We start from the raw sequence: 16,881 nt of genomic DNA, 5'->3' as shown, positions 1-16,881 counted from the left end.
TCAACTCAGTTTAATAATGTATTTGTTTCAATCTGTACAAACATTCATCTTTTATGAATTCATTCGACTTTTGAATATCTTCAATCTTGCACATTGTCAATCATTTCTTGAAGAGTCTCCTTCTTTCCTTCCTCTAGCAGCTGACAAATGAAGGAATGGAGGGTGTCACTTCCATCAAGGAAGGCAGGCAGATTATGAACAGATACTCCTATCCTGTTGAAATGAAGAATGAAATAGTTACTCACTTTCCCTCTACTTAGCCATTTTTCTATACTGAAAAAATGCATTGTTTATACAAGAAACAATTGGAAGAATTATTTTCCCTAATGTAAACTTCAAATGAGAAAGTAAACTTTACCGGTGATCAGTAACTCTGTCCTGAGGGTAATTATACGTTCGGATTTTTTCTGAACGCGCTCTGGTCCCAACCTGTTAAATAATAAAAACTAAATTAAATATACTTTCATAGGAAACAATCTGTAGCAGCAAATTATACATAAATTATAAAATTATTAATTTGTTTCATTGAACACTCAGGGGGAAAGAAAATGTAAGCAAAAAAGATGTGTAAAATTTTGTAGAATAGATACTGTAAGTTTAGGAAAAATAATAGTAGGTAATATTCAGAAAACAGTTAGGTTTTTTTTCTGGGAAGTGAGCAAGTGGAGCAGGAGACTAGCTGAAAATACTGTACAGTATATGAGAATATTGAAGACAAACCATGTGAAAACGTTAATGTGGGAAGAGATTAAAGGTTGGTGGCGAGAATACTTTTGAAAGTCTGATGGATGTCACTGCTGATGAGAACATGATAAGTTTTGCTGGTGTGCAGGATACAATACCAGTTGATATATCTTGAAGAGTTAAGTTTTACAGTGAAGCACAAATGTGGGAAAAGAGGAATGGAAATACAGGTAATTGAAGAAAATAGTTGCAATTGTACCATGGAATGTGAATGACAGACTATTGATTTTGATACTTTGCAAAATATTTCATTCATACATGCCCCCTACTCTCAATACCTATTCATTTTACAGATTGCTATCCAATAATACATTCTTATTTATACAGGAGACTCAAATGGGTAGCTATATACAACAAATTCTGCACCCCTTAAGTAGGATAGTCATTTGCATCATTAATGACAATTTTCCAGAACCTGTTTGAATACTAGCCAAACTAGGTTTACTTGTGGTCATTTGAAGGAAATAAAACCTTGCCCCTTATTATCAAAACTGTCTTGTTCTACTCAGTTACACACTTATTCATTAATGCTCAAACTTTCAAGATTAATACTGGTAAATTCATACCACCTTTGATTCTCATGAACCCAAAGTAACAGTGGGACACAAATGTGTGATCAAAGTTTGTTTGATAAGGATGCACACCTACCTCATGGTAGGTATTTTGATGCAAGAGGATTCATCTTGGGAAAGTAATGAAGAAAGAGGAGCATTTACATGCAGTTGGAAGGAAAAAAAACCCATTCCAGGCAAAGAAATAAAACCTCTCCTAACTGCTGTAATGTGCGTTAGTAACTTAATCTTAATCACTTAATCACAATCTTAATCACTTCATGATTAAGGCTCAAATACCTGGAGCTTCCTCTTGGAATTGTATTGATTAACATTACGGTCGAGCTGCTGCTGAAAGAGTAGGAATCTCAGCTTCTTCAAACAGTTGTTTCTATTTTGGTGCTGGGATCGTTCCGTTTGGCTCTCCACAGTTACTCCTAAAACATATCACAAAGGATTTATGCAAATTATGCCTGTAAACATATTAGCACTCAAATCAGAATTCAGTTAAGATAAGGTAAAGATTTCGTAAAAATTATACAAATGTCTTTGTATAGGTCCTTTTGTATAATATATAAAGTGCCTTATAAAAGTAAACTACAAATACCTACATATTTGAACCTCACAATAATAATTTTCAAATTATACAAGAAACAGAGCTTATCTAATGTTCAATCCTTAACTCAGCTCCCAGAATGTTTTAAGATTAATTACTGTCTTGCTTCCAATATATCCAATCAGTACATATCAACTAGATCACAGTACCCTGTATGTTACTGTTCTGAAATATGGGTACACTGTACTTAACACAGGTAATGATAGGATCTAGATCAACAGGAAAACTAAAGGATGGGTTTTGAATGCCTAACCTTACATTTAATGGTTCAGCATTGGAGCCATTTGGCATGGTTCCAAAGTGTGCTCAGAGAAATTAGTCAAATTACTGTTCCTTATAAACTTTTTTTTTGGGGCCTCTGTTCACCCAGTAGTAATTGCACACCTGGATCTAAGATTGTCAGAATGTGTTCTATAGAAAATATGACACTGACAAACCTAACTGGTTCCAGTACAAATATTAAAACTATAACTTATCAGTAGAGTCATAAAATATAGGCTAAATAGTACATGGATCAAGCGACAAGATCAGCTGACTGCAAGACACTGTCACAGCCATCTTACTTTGCGGTTACCTTGTATTGATTCAAGGGGGAGATCTGTCCCCATGGCCCGGTCTCCGATCAGGCTGTTGGACTGACCAACAGTCCTATAACTGATTAGCTAGACTTAAGTTTAGTGGAGATCTCAATCATATGAAATGTAGAGTATAAGGAGAGAGACTGGACCACTGACGTCTATCTTAGAATGCACAAATATCGAGCAACTTGGAAATATGTGCAGAAAAACCCTGCACCAATTATTGTTAATGACAAAATGGCTGATATCAGTGACACAGTACCAACAATTTGCATCAATCACCATCAAGTACATCAATTGCCATTAATTGAAATTGAATATGCTTTATTCATAAATATATTTGTGTATATTCATTTACCCAAGAGAAAAAGTTATAATAATAACATAAAATATAATTTAACTTGAAAACTAGTTGTTAAAATCATTATCCAATGTACTGAATTCTGCAATCTTTTTCACAACTACTCACTGGATGGACATGTGGTGTAAAAACAGCCAGCCACTAGTGTTGGCTTTTTTACTAAAAAGCCAGCACCAGCAACTGGCTTTTTACTTTTGGCTGCTAATATTCATTTGGTGGCTTTAATTTTGCTAGTGACCAAACTGTTCAAATGTGGCTTTGAAGAATGCCAAGAAATAATTATCTAAGACTGCTGTTTATCCTTAAACAAATTCAAAACATGTGGATTATACAAGCACAAAGTTGTTTTTCCATTCCTTTAAGTAAACCCCAAATAACAAGCAATTAATAAGAAACATGATAAAAAATCAGAAAACAGTGAACAAGGCACAAAATGAAGGAAGATCAAGCATAGAAATATTACCTGTGGGTAAATGAGTAATTCTTACAGCACTGTCGGTGGTATTGACGTGCTGACCACCAGCACCACTTGCTCGTTTAGTCTCAATTTTTAGGTCCTTGTCAAATATTTGCACATCAATCTGCAAATAAGAAAACTAACTTTCAAGATTGGATGACTTTTTTCCAAATCATCTTATCTGTTGAAGCATATAATTTTCTACTGTAATAGTAACATATTAAAATTAAACCAATTTACCAACAATTGAACTTGGCTGTAAATAAAACGAATACAGCATAGAAGGTAAAGATCACATTACTCTGTGGAAAACTTTTAAATGACCTTAAAGGTGCAATATCGTACTGTAATAATACAGGAAACTGATGCAAGCAAATATGGGCTTCAACATGCAAAGGAGAGCTTACTTCTGATGGGTGAGGCATCACAGCCACCGAGGCGGTGGAGGTGTGGATACGACCTGCCTTCTCGGTCTTCGGAACCCTCTGAACGCGGTGAATGCCGCCTTCATATTTTAGCAGCTGATAAACTGCCTCCCCCTTAATGTTTGCTACCCCATGCCGTAGGCCACCTGTTATGGAAGTGGTGTAAATTTGCAAATACAAAATGTAATTTATATTCTTAATACTGTATATTCATATACTGTACAGGTATACTGTACATAAATATTTTCTTAACTTGAAACTTTACTTTGATATTTTAATATATCTATGTTTGTATATAAACTATTTTCCCCAACAATCTCCTGCATATTATCTAAAATGCAAGTGTTTTATTCATAAATACTGTACAGAATTGTATTGATAAAAAATACCTATGACCTAAAGAATACAGTATATCAAAATGCTTTGTTATGTATATATATATCAGCCTGTTCTCAGGCTGCTGTATAAATATAAGGAAAGCTATTCAAATACGTTACAATTTCTGGAATAAAACCTTTGGCAATTTTGAAAATTGGATGAACTCGTACCCGAACTTTAACCTAGATTAGGTTAGATGGGCTGATTTTAAGCTAATACTGTACTGTACAGGTATATCTTATTCTGTGGGACGTGCATAGCCATGATACCTGTTCATGACTTCAGCCGAGGCCAATTTTTGCTACCATTTAGGAGACTGTGGAGCAGTGGGCAACACACGTAACTTCAGATGGTCCATCAGTAGCAGATATCCCAGCAAAGTTGCTGCATTGTTTAGTAATACACAGGATACTGTTTGTAGATTACACCATGTGAGACTGAGCTGATGTATGCTGCCCACTTCACATTAACTCATAAAATGTTTGCATCAATTCTATTCAATCCTTGCCCTGCCACTAACTCATTTTATACCCAGTAGTATTGTACTTGTGTTAATATTATATTAATTCTTCTCTACTTACATTCAAACTTGGTAAAGCTTACTTATTTAGAACTGGATGCTTTATTGTTGTACTCCTTAATATTTGAGGCAACTTTAAGGATTAGCTTGGCTTAAGCAGTACTATAAATAGTTGATAAGAATAAAGTAAAAGTTAGGCTTTTTATGCATATAGAATACTGACAAAGAATATATATACAGTACAAGCATTTTCTGCTCAAGATTCTAAATAAAGTGAAGTCACTAACAAAACCCAGTGAAACAGAAATTTGACGGCAACAGCATCAGTACAATATGGTTGTTGTCATTCTTCAACTCATTCCTATGGTTTAAGTGTCCGCAATAATGAGTTATTGCTACCATTCGGGTCTTTGCAGATAGATGTAAAAAAAAAATGACATGTTTATAATCAAAAATGCATTTTTTTTATTTGCAATTTGTGTATTTGCATTTGGTGTATCAATTTTGATACACCAAATGTGTATCAAAATATTAACAAGTTTGTGATTAAGACTGGAAGGCTGAATGCAGACAGAGGTGGTCCGGTACCAACTGATCCCACCACTACAAAAAATGTCAATCAAAATGCAGATGCTTACCAATATCAGTTGTCTCAAACACAGTAACCTGGCTCTCCCAGCCCATAAAGTCAGCATAGGCTAGATACATGTTAAATATCTCTTGGCAAAAGAGCATTGCCTCTTGACCTCCAACTCCTGCGCTCACCTCAATAATTACTTCAGAATTTCCGGTCTTTTCATCAGGAACTAACGAGCAGAATAACTAAAAAAAAATAAAGACTACATCAGATTAAATGACCGAGCACAAAGAAAATGGACAAAATCAGATACCTTACATGAATATACTGGTACTATACTGTAATAAAAAAAAAATTTGAGAGGCTGATGAATAAAACTGTACAGGTATTTACACATCAATGTAGAAAAATTGACTAAAAATGGAAGTCACTTGACTTCCAGCCATTAGTAGCAGGTACTGCTTCATAGAGCAACTGGTACACAAAGGTGAAATTTATTATGTAATAAGTGTCAAATGTTGTACAGTGGAATCTCGAGTGACGAGTGCCTCCATATACAGTAATTACCTCTTAGTGCCCACACCTGACCCACTCAATATACAGTACTTCATAACATACACACCAAGCACAGAACAAAGGGGCAACTGAATGACACAGTGAGAGGGGGACATTTTATGTAGGTTAAAAGAAGAAGAAGAATCACACATTTGCAGAAGAAATTCTGCAAATATGTGATTCACTTTCCTAAAACCATGTGCACAAAATTCCAAATATGACATTATCAGAAAGAAAGCTTTGAATGTAGCAAACTAGATTTCTGTGCATAAACCTGAAGCTGGCCTCTATAATGAGGTCTGATCTTTGTTAAAATAGATGGAACACCCTAACTCACAAATTGAACATGAAAGTCCAGAAAATTCCCAAACACCAAATGTCAATAAACATCCTTGCTAATGAGAACCTAAAATCCTTCATCAAGAGTTGAGGGACATGTAAGGAATCTAAACAGGTCTAGAACAGAGACCATTAGCACAAGGTCTAGAACTGAGACTATCAGCACAAAGAACTGCACACAATCTACAATATAACCAAAGGCATTGTAAGCAGACCATGAGGTCAAGGTAGACCTACAGCATATTATACTGCCTGAAGCAGAAATTAGAATGTTTTTAGTAGATCTGTCACCCATGCCAAGCACCATGACACAATATTCGGTCTGATAAGACTTGTAACAGGGCACCAAGTCTATCACACCTGCCTACAGAATGAGGAAGCAGCCTGGTACTAAGGGGGTAACTTTTCTGTATCAGAAGCCTAACTCTGATTGGAACTAAAATATAAATAAAGACAAAAGGTCACTCAATTTTGCCAAGGTATGACCAGTTGGTTACACAGAACAGACCATGCCTACACACAAAGGGAAATTTTGGTTGAACACACCTGGTGCACAGCAAATACCTATGTCCTTATATGATGCTATGGAGGATTGTGAATGAAATGGGAAAAAATTTAGCTAATCCACTGCTTCATGCCCTGTAAACATTAACAATCTAAACACTGATGGTAATCTGAGCCTTAAGCATAGGATTAAAAAATCTAGAACAGTGGAAGCATATACAACTTAGATGCCTCTCAATGTCTGCCTGCTGACTGATATAGGACAGTCAGGAAGACTGTTACATGGGTCAGGTAAGTGGAGCAAGAGGTGTTGCAGTTGCCGGTAGCAATCTTTGTGGGTATACTAAAAATTTGAAGTTAGCAGGAGCCCTTCCTGGGTTGTCAATTGTGAGGGCAATGAGAATTCTGAAGGGCTTTTGAGCCTTCATGAATGGACCACTGGCTTTAATTCCGGGTATGCTGAAATGTTCATAAATTACCTAGCACCATTATTACTCTGCTGTGTCTATCTTAAACCTTTACTTTGGAGCTGGTGCCAGAATGTAATCCTGCCTAACTGCATAATACTGTACTGTCTTATAGAGAGAAAGCCTTATCTTAGGGAAAAGCAGAATTACTCAGTATAGCTCTGAAAATGCATTTCTGTAAATTTAAGCATAAATTTCTATTAAATTATTTACCTTCTCTTCCAGAGTTTGCAATCTAGCCTGAGCTTCTTTTATGTCCAGAAGAGCCATATCTAGCATCTCCTGATCTTGCTTGGAATCATCTGCCAAGGACTCTAACTCCTTGATATCTGACTGTATTTTCTCTACCTGAAAAAGTGGCATTTTTATCTTAAGTAAACTACTTCATTAACAGGGAATGTTCACAAATTAAATAGCCCAGTTGGCTCTGGTTACATAGAAGCACTATGAAAGCAAGGAAAATGGGTCATCTTTCTAACATTTCAGTTCTTTTATGATTTATTAATAAAATATAAATAAAAATAAAAACATTAACAACTTGCCTCCTCCAGTAACTGCATAATTGGCTGTAGTGTTCTCACTGTCTTCAAGTTGGTCTCGTCCACATAATCCAAAGCATTCTTATACTGGTTTTTGAGCAAAAGAAGGTAGTCCTTAACTTTAATGCTTGAAAGTGACAAGTCATCAGAAGCACTTGTTGAATAAGGATGATAAATACTAATCCCATAAGCTCTTCTAATACATCTACTGGATTTATATAAATAACTCATCCTTAATATATTGTTATTTAATGAAGTTAAACAAATACTAGGAATTAAAGTTTTGTGCTCACACATGTTCTGTAATACCGGTTCTCTCAAATTAACTAGTTTTTTGTTCGTCTGGCGCACCCAAGACAAAAGTCTTAGATGTCTCGGTCTTTCTATTCCCCCGAGACGACGCCACAATGCACATCCCATCATCTTGACACTGCACGAACAAGTCTAGTGGCGATACATTCAGTGTTGGGCAACCATGCAGGTGTTGAGGTGGCAAGTGTTAATCTTTATCTGCAAAAAAAGACAAAATGAAATATAAATGACGAGAAAGACTTGAGGGTGTGTATGAAATGTTAACCCCTGACAACATGATTGTCTAAGCCATTAGTACAAGCAAGAGTCAGTACCAGCACTTAACTGGCGTATCACTTAATAGTAACATAGTACACATACATCTCTGTATGACTAACCATCCTGTGTGATGGGGATTTTATAGCATCACCTAGTTAGCTTTTTTGACACACTGTACTCCACTTCATATAGTCTAGGGTAGCTGCACAAATGCAGATGTACCTCATGTATTAATAATAATAAAAAAATACACATACATACATTATTGTATTGTTATATTGTAGCACAACACTTTAACTCTGAACGTTCCCAACCTTCCTCGCGACAACTGCCTCCGAATCCCACACTTGGACACCGGCTACGATTCGGTGCTTAAAAATGTCTTCTTTTCACATTTCTTTCATGTAAAGTTATACGTGGATCTGAATAGATGATGATAATAAAATGTGTCTTGTTTACTTGTAAGACTAGATACAACTGTTCATGCATTATTTCACGAACAATATAAACAAGCCATTGACCACGGATAGGAACTAATTGTTTTCATCCAAGTATTACCTGGATGTAAACGCCCAAGACCATCTGATAGAGAAATTTGTGGATATATATATGAAATATACATATAATGTATATATATATATATATATATATATATATATATATATATATATATATATATATATATATATATATATATATATATATATATATATATATATATATATATATATATATATATATATATATATATATATATATATATATATATATATATATATATATATATATATATATATATATATAAACAAATTGGTACATATACTAAAATCGTTATTTCTACAGGGGCCTCTCAATGGTAGCCTGAATAGCGCACAGGACTCGTAATTCTGTGGCCCGGGTTCGATTCCCGCACCAGGCAGAAATAAATGATGCGCAAAGTTTCTTTCACCCTGAATGCCCCTGTTACCTAGCAGTAAATAGGTACCTGGGAGTTAGTCAGCTGTCACGGGCTACTTCCTGGGAAGTGTGTGTGTGTGTGGTGTGAAAAAAAGTAATTAGTAAACAGTTGATTGACAGTTGAGAGGCGGGCCGAAAGAGCAAAGCTCAACCCCTGCAAACATAACTAGGTGAATACAACTAGGTGAATACTAAAATCGTGGTCTACTACATCGTTTTCTATAATGGTCGCGTTTGAGATACATAGAAAATTGAAGAGTTCACTACAAGGGGGAAGCATAATTAAATTGCCGAAACTCTCCTCCCACAGAGCTGCCTAGTATGGCTCACCTAGCTGTGCTTTGGGGGGTTGAGCTTTGGGTCTTTAGTCTCTCAACTACTGGACGACAGGTTCCTGAGCCAATTGGGCTCTATCTATATTTGAAACTGTGCACAGAGTCTACTTCCACCACATTACTCCCTAGTGCATGCCATTTGTTAACTACCTTGACACTGAAAACGAATCTTTCTAACATCTATGTGGCTCATTTGAATACTAAGTTTCCACCTGTGTCCCCTTGTTCGTGTTCCGCTCATGCTAAATAGTGTCTTTGTCTACTTTCTTCTTTGGGAATTTTGTAGGTGGTGATCATGTATCTCCTAACTTTTCTGTCTTTCAGGGATGTGAGGTTTATTTCCTGTAGCCTTTCCTCATAACTCATACCTCTCAGCTCTGTGACTAGTCTGGTGGCATACCTCTGAATCTTCTCTAACTTTGCCTTGTGTTTAACTAGGTATGGACTACAGGCTGGAGCTGCATACTCCAGGATTGGTCTGACATACGTGGTGTACAAGGTCCTGAATGATACCTTACACAAGTTTCTAAAGATAGTTCTTATGTTGGTCAATCAGCATACGTCACTGATGATATCCTTTTGATGTCGGCTTCTGGGAACAGCTTTGGTGTGATATTAACCCCCAGATCTTTTTCTACTTGACTCTTGAAGGATTTCACCTCCCAGATGGTACCTTGTGTCCGACCTCCTCCTTCCTGCACCTAATCTCATTACTTTACACTTACTTGAGTTAAACTTTAGTAGCCATTTTCTAGACCATCCTCTTACTTTGTCCAGGTCGTCTTGTAGTCTTTTTTTATATCTTCCCGTCATTTGATTCTTCTCATAATTTTTACATCAACAAACATTGAGCGGAATGAGTGTATACCCTCTGGAAGATCATTTACATATATCAGAAACAGGATAGGTCCACGTACAGTGCTGTGGGACTCCTCTGGTGACATCTCGCCACTCTGAGGTCTTCCCACTCATAGTAACTTGCCGTTTTCCGTTGCTTAGATACTCTCCTATCCACTGTAGCACCTTACCTGTTATTTCTGCCTGTTTCTCCAACTTTTGTAACAGCCTCTTATGGGGGTTCTTTGTCAAAGGCTTTCTGACAGTAAGAAAATGCAGTCTGCCTACCCTTCTCTTTCTTGCATAATTTTTGTCACCTGGTCAAAGTATTCTATTAAACCAGTTGGACATGATTTGCCATCTCTCACAAGGATACAAACAAGACAGGTAATGCTGCATGTAACATGAAACTAATTAAGTCCTAGGTATCCCTAGCTCTCCCTTATCAAAACCACACTTCAGTACTGTACTTCAAAAAACAAACTAGGCAGATAGAAGAGCAAACACAAACTAAAAAGATTGAAACCACTAATAATTACCTAAGTGTAGTTACAGGATGAGAGCTACGCTTGTGGTGTCCCGTCTCCCCAGCACTCTTTGTCATATAACGCTTTTAAATTACTAACGGTTTTGGCCTCCACCACCTTCTCACCTAACTTGTTCTAACCGTCTACCTCTGTTTACAAAAGTTTATTTTCTTATATTCCTCTGGCAGTTTTGTTTTGTTAGTTTAAATCTATGACCTCTTGTTCTTGAAGTTCCGGGTCTCAGGAATTCTTCGCTATCAATTTTATTGATTCCTGTTATTATTTTGTACGTAGTGATCATATCGCCTCTTTTTCTTCTATCTTCTAGTTTTTGCATATATAATGCCTCTAACCTCGCCTCGTAGCTCTTGTCTTTCAGTTCTGGGAGCCACTTAGTTGCATGTCATTGCACCTTTTTCCAGTTTGTTGATGTACTTCTTAAGATATGGGCACCACACAACCGCTGCATATTCCAGCTTTGGTCTAACAAAAGTCGTGAACAATTTCTTTAGTATTTCTCCATGTATTTAAAAGTAATTCTGAAGTTAGAAAGTATAGCATAGGCTCCTCACACAATATTCTGACAGTTTTCTAAATAGAACCACCCCTAGATCCCTTTCTGTCAGAATTCTTTTAAGATTTCTCACATAATTTATAGGTTGTGTGGGGTCTATGTTCTCCAATTCCACATTCCATAACATGGCATTTATTCACATTAATTCCATTTGCCAAGTGTTGCTCCATATACTTAATTTGTCCAGGTCTTCTTGAAGGGCATGACAATCATCTAGGTTTCTCATCTTCCCTATTATCTTAGCATCATCAGCAAACATGTTCATATAATTCTGTATTCCATCTGGTAGATCGTTTATGTAGACAATGAACATTACCGGTGTAAGAACTGAACCCTGTGGTACTCCATTCGAGACATTCCTCCAATCCGATACGTTGCCTCTGATTACGGCCCCTCATTTTTTTGCCAATTAGGAAATTTTTCATCCATGTTAGAGGCTTTACCTGTCACTCCTCCAATATGTTCCAGTTTCCAGAACAACCTCTTATGTGGAACTCTGTTGAAAGCCTTTTTTTAAGGTCCAGATAGATGCAGTCAACCTAATCATCACATTCCTGTAAAATCTCTGTGGCTCTATCATAGAAGTTGAATAAGTTCATTACACAGGATCTTCCAGATCGAAAACCATATTGTCTGTCTGATATTATAGTTTTTCTCCAGGTGTTCTACCCATTTAGTTTTAATTATTTTTTCCAATATTTTGACTATTACACTTGTCAATGATACAGGTCTACCATAGTATATCATAGATACTAGTATTTAGAGTTATATGCTTAGAACAATTTCCTAGACTCTTCTAAGCACTATCCTGTCGTACACTTGTCATTTCATTTACTGTACTAAACTAATGCCTAATGCCTGTAATTCTTACATTGTAATTCTACATTCTCCTTTATTTCAATAGTGGCACAATGGCCTTTCCAATCTTCTGGTGCATTACCAGTACGTATTTCAAGCTACTCAAATTCTCCACTCTCTCTATTCCATTTTCTCCACGACATTTAATTATTTCTACATTTACCTCATCAATGCCTGCAGCATTCGTACACTTGTTTCTTCACTGATGTACTCACCTCTTCTAAAATACATCAGCTCTAATATGATCCAGCACTTTTTCTCACATCATCAAATCTAATTATATTCACATTAGTAACTTTTTATATTTTCCACATGTAAGACTTTAACATTCCCTTATGTATATAATTAACATTCACATTTACTTGGCCAGCATTCATATCCACGGGACACCACAAGCGTTGCTCTCATCCTGTAACTACACTTAAGTAATTACCAGTCTCCCTGCTACATATCCATCCTTCTATTCAAGAAGAGCTTCCAATTTTCCAAAAAGAAATCTTAAATTTTCGTTACCATCTCGCATTTTCATGCAAATTTTCTGATACCGAGATTCAAGACTAGGAGGAGGAACAATGTAACTTGGACTGTAAGAAGTACGTTTATGAAAATAAAATACATTTTCCGAGGATGCAAAACCAAAATTTAGCAATGAAATTGGTTACATTTTTTGGAATATTCTACTTACATAATTAGTTGCAATCAAATATGATAAAGAGCAAATTTACAGAATCTTATGGAATAAGAGAACAGATATTATATAGTTTTAAAGAATATATTGACAGTCTCTACAAAAACTTAAATTAAAAATCATAAAAGTATTTAAAATCTGAAACTGTATATGTATATATAAACTGGATCAAATTTTAATATTTCAGTGTAAGAATATACTGTAGTGTAGGGATATGTTACAGTGTAATGATATGCTACAGTGTAATGTTATACTACAGTGTAAGGATTTGCTACTGTGTAATATACCGCAGTGTAGTCAGGAATTACCATGTGGCTGAGAACACTTCACATATACTGTACTGTATTTCAAGTGCTCCAACAGACAAAATATATTTTGCTGAAACGGAAACAAACAATTTAAAGCCTAAATGTTCTTGCACAAAATCTAACAAAATAAAGGTATACAAAAATAAAGTCTTGCATTTTAACAATAAACTATATAAAATTTTATTGGTAAAACTTAAAAAACAAAATACAAGTCATATATAGGTATTTAATTAACTTACACCCACTGTGCTCTCTATCGTTTTAGAAGAAAGTACAGTAGTTCTAATGTTTTATTAACCAAGGCATAATGCAAAATTCATCAACAGATCAAAAGCTGCCTAGTATGAAGATAGAAAAGATCTAAAAAAATCAAAATACAATATTAAATACAACAGTGGTGTTACCAAACACAGGAATAATACTCGCTCATCTCGTATTACATTCCTTGATACGCAAGGCTTTCAACTAATTCTGCATGAAAAAAATTAGATAACACCCAATTACCCCTTAATTATCGTGCAACCTTTTATTTTTTGTTTTAACCATTTGAACCTTTAAATTTTGCTTATGTTTTTTTGTAATTGATTGCAATGCAAGTTATGGTTCAAAAATGCACAAGCTGCTTTTGCAGAATCAAAAGTTTTACAATGCTGCAGTTTCTGCAATTTCATTCCAAACACACACACAAATCACAATAGCGTGATATATCAAATGAATAAATCCACAAGGGCCGTGATGAGGGTTCGAACTTACGTCCAGGATGATCCCAGATGCAAGTTTGAACCCCCATCACGGCCCCTGTGGATTTATTCATTTGATATATCACGCTATTGTGATTTGTGTGTGTGTTCTCCGAATAGTGGAGAATGTTGACTGGGATGGTAAAATAATCTCCTCTAATGGCCCAGACTGAATTATCACTTCCACGAGACTTCATGGAAGTAATAGTGTCTTTATTTCAGAATATTCACTTCAGGTACACACAGTACAATCTTGTCTTCACATCTTCCAATATTATTTGATGCCCATAATATAAGTGTAATACTGTATTAACCTACTAAAATAAAGTAGTAACAACTTCCATAAAACATTCTGCATTTACACTAACTGAAAGAGATTCATGCCATAGATCATTCAATGGACAATTTATTGCATTGTACTTATAAATCAGTATGTTCACGAGATTCTACTAAATTTCACCCTCTTTTAGTGAACTATCTACCCCAAACAAACTTATTTATCCTAATATCATTAAGGGAGATGTATATTCCAACATCATTAAAAGTACAGTACAGTATTATATATGAAAACTCTAAGCTAAAACTTTCAAGGGAACATGATTTACAGGAACTGTATGGAAATTACCAGCAAATACCTGTACTGTTAAAATATATCACACTAATTACACACACAATATTCTGATGACGATCACTCGTGTGTTCTTTCCCTACTCTTGTATATATACGACACTATAAGGCAAGGTCTGTAGGATGTAAGGGGTAAAGTCGAGATCTTTTTCTACCTTCTTATTTGAGGCCTATTCAAGTACAGTATATGTATCTTGTTTTTATTCTTCAAAATATGGTTAAAAATACTGACCATTCTTTGTCTTGAGTGTGTTTCATACTACTGTAGGTAATTTTCCACGAATTAATGGAGTGTATGATATTGTACATAAACAAAATATAGATCTTTACTCTTGTTTAGATAAGAATACCACAACCACACAGATACACCCAAACTCAAGCTTATTCTAATACACAGAAATCTCCCGATTATAATGCATAAAGATGACCTTTGAAAACTAACTTAATATACGAGTACAATATCTAAACTTTATAAATAAACTCATAGTCGAAAAGAGACTGCAAGGCATTTTTTTTTTTTAAATAAGCGTATAATTAGCTACTGCTCCTGATGATCTTAAGACTATACAGAATCTGAGATGCCATCAAGTAAAAAATATATCTTGCCACAGTGGCAAACTTCATGCTAAGTCATGCTACACAGGTACATCAAAGCCCTCATTAGTTTTAGATTCTTGTGGGATTTGGTGTACTGTACCTTCATGTTTTTCTCCTATTGATTTTTTTAAACAAAAAATGCAAATAAGTAGATATAATATATAGCTATTCTATGGTATTAAATACCAGTTTTAAAATAGTAATGAAGAGAAAGAGAGTCCATAACTTAAAATTCAAAGGAAAAAGAGAAGATAAACGAATACAAGAGAAAAAAAGAGAAAAAGAGCAAAAAATGAGAAAGAAGGGAGAAGGGAGAAGAGAAAAGGTTGCACACATCCTCCTCTTGAAATGTGCACATTCCTTATCTGCACCTATAGGGAATGACATCTAGCTCTAGGGTTCTGCTTCTTAGATACTGTACCTGGTGCAAGTACAATATTCTTCTAGAAGTTCTCGTTATGGAATCTGCTGTTAAAGCTACACATGGCGGTTGCTTCCATCAAGTGTGATTACTAATGTGTAGCTACAGGAAGACTATATTGTGCCCTTGGTATCCAAGTCTTATTGAATATAGAGCTCTTGAATTTTCCAGTACTTTTGGTACATTTTACCCAATTATGTGTGTGTGTGATTGCCTATTTGTAGTTATCTTGAGTTATCATCTAGTTACTTGAAGAGATATGCTAATAGTATCCCACATTACTTATTTAATGATATATATACTGTATTTGCCATATTTTTTATCTTTAAATGTATAAAAAAAAATTGCCCTGCGTTTAATGCGGTCATATTACGGATGCGAGACCAAGAGCCATAGGCTACGGAGCCGCATGAGCATACTGGGCAAGTTCCCTAGGCACAAAAATCATTGCTAATAATGAAATATTGAAAACAAGCCAAGTTATCAGTCTTATCACAAACCTACGAAAAATTGCTTACAATATACGTCGGCAGTTATGAAGGAAGCTCATCATCATCTCGCCACCTTACCCCAATATACATAACCCACACCCGATATATGTCATACATTATTGTGACTCATCGCCTGCATGTCATACATTATTTAATGACTGTGTTACCTTTAAGAAACATTTATTCATTATCTAAATGAAAAATTGCTCCTAGAAATTTGAGAGGAATGTTAAACTTTCATCTGCCTGTCAGCCATTTGCAATGAGTGGATGAGAAGAAAACCAGAGCGCTGTGATGGTGCGCCGCCCTGGTGGCCTGATGCAGCAACACATAACATCCTATCCAGAAATACAAGTTTCCCATCCTGTATAGCAATTCTCTTGCCCAATATATAAACAACTGTACAGCTGATCTTAGAGGAGATAAGAGTTGGGGTTACAAATTCCACTTTAAAATATCTTTCAATAAATGTATGACGAAACATTACTAAAATTGATTGTTTCCACAATTTATCCTAGTCGGCCGAGTGGACAGCACGCTGGACTTGTGATCCTGTGGTCCTGGGTTCGATCCCAGGCGCCGGCGAGAAACAATGGGCAGTTTCTTTCACCCTATGCCCCTGTTACCTAGCAGTAAAATAGGTACCTGGGTGTTAGTCAGCTGTCACGGGCTGCTTCCTGGGGGTGGAGGCCTGGTCGAGGACCGGGCCGCGGGGACACTAAAGCCCCGAAATCATCTCA

At 35.8% G+C, this 16,881-nt stretch overlaps 1 protein-coding gene across 2 annotated transcripts; it reads right to left on the bottom strand.

The window, feature by feature from the left end:
* mRF1 (mitochondrial translation release factor 1) lies at positions 1 to 8,573 on the bottom strand. Of its 2 annotated transcripts, XM_069317648.1 has the most exons (10): positions 8,443 to 8,573; positions 7,905 to 8,121; positions 7,611 to 7,698; positions 7,286 to 7,416; positions 5,269 to 5,452; positions 3,715 to 3,878; positions 3,314 to 3,431; positions 1,596 to 1,732; positions 359 to 429; positions 1 to 213 (listed from the first exon to the last, which is right to left on the bottom strand). In XM_069317648.1, the coding sequence occupies exons 3-10, from the start codon at positions 7,630 to 7,632 to the stop codon at positions 81 to 83; spliced, it is 960 nt and encodes a 319-aa protein (XP_069173749.1). In that variant the 5' UTR covers positions 7,633 to 7,698; positions 7,905 to 8,121; positions 8,443 to 8,573; the 3' UTR covers positions 1 to 80. The 2 variants fall into 2 exon arrangements, with proteins under 2 accessions (XP_069173749.1, XP_069173748.1); XM_069317647.1 differs by having other exon boundaries at positions 7,611 to 8,121.
* Positions 8,574 to 16,881: the final 8,308 nt, after the last annotated feature.

This window comes from Procambarus clarkii, chromosome 88 (assembly GCF_040958095.1).
Source record: "Procambarus clarkii isolate CNS0578487 chromosome 88, FALCON_Pclarkii_2.0, whole genome shotgun sequence".
Classification (NCBI taxonomy): domain Eukaryota; kingdom Metazoa; phylum Arthropoda; class Malacostraca; order Decapoda; family Cambaridae; genus Procambarus; species Procambarus clarkii.
Note: the sequence above shows the minus strand (reverse complement) of the source record. Positions and strands in the feature narration are given on the sequence as shown.

What these genes read in the sequence shown, in the direction of transcription:
- mRF1 (XM_069317647.1), bottom strand. Translation starts at nt 8,034, where the DNA reads ATGATGGGATGTGCATTGTGGCGTCGTCTCGGGGGAATAGAAAGACCG. An exon ending in GTTTGAGACAACTGATATTG is followed by an intron (nt 3,879 to 5,268) that starts GTAAGCATCTGC and finishes CTTCCATAACAG; the next exon opens with GTGGCCTACGGCATGGGGTA. An exon ending in GACAGAGTTACTGATCACCG is followed by an intron (nt 214 to 358) that starts GTAAAGTTTACT and finishes TCATTTCAACAG; the next exon opens with GATAGGAGTATCTGTTCATA.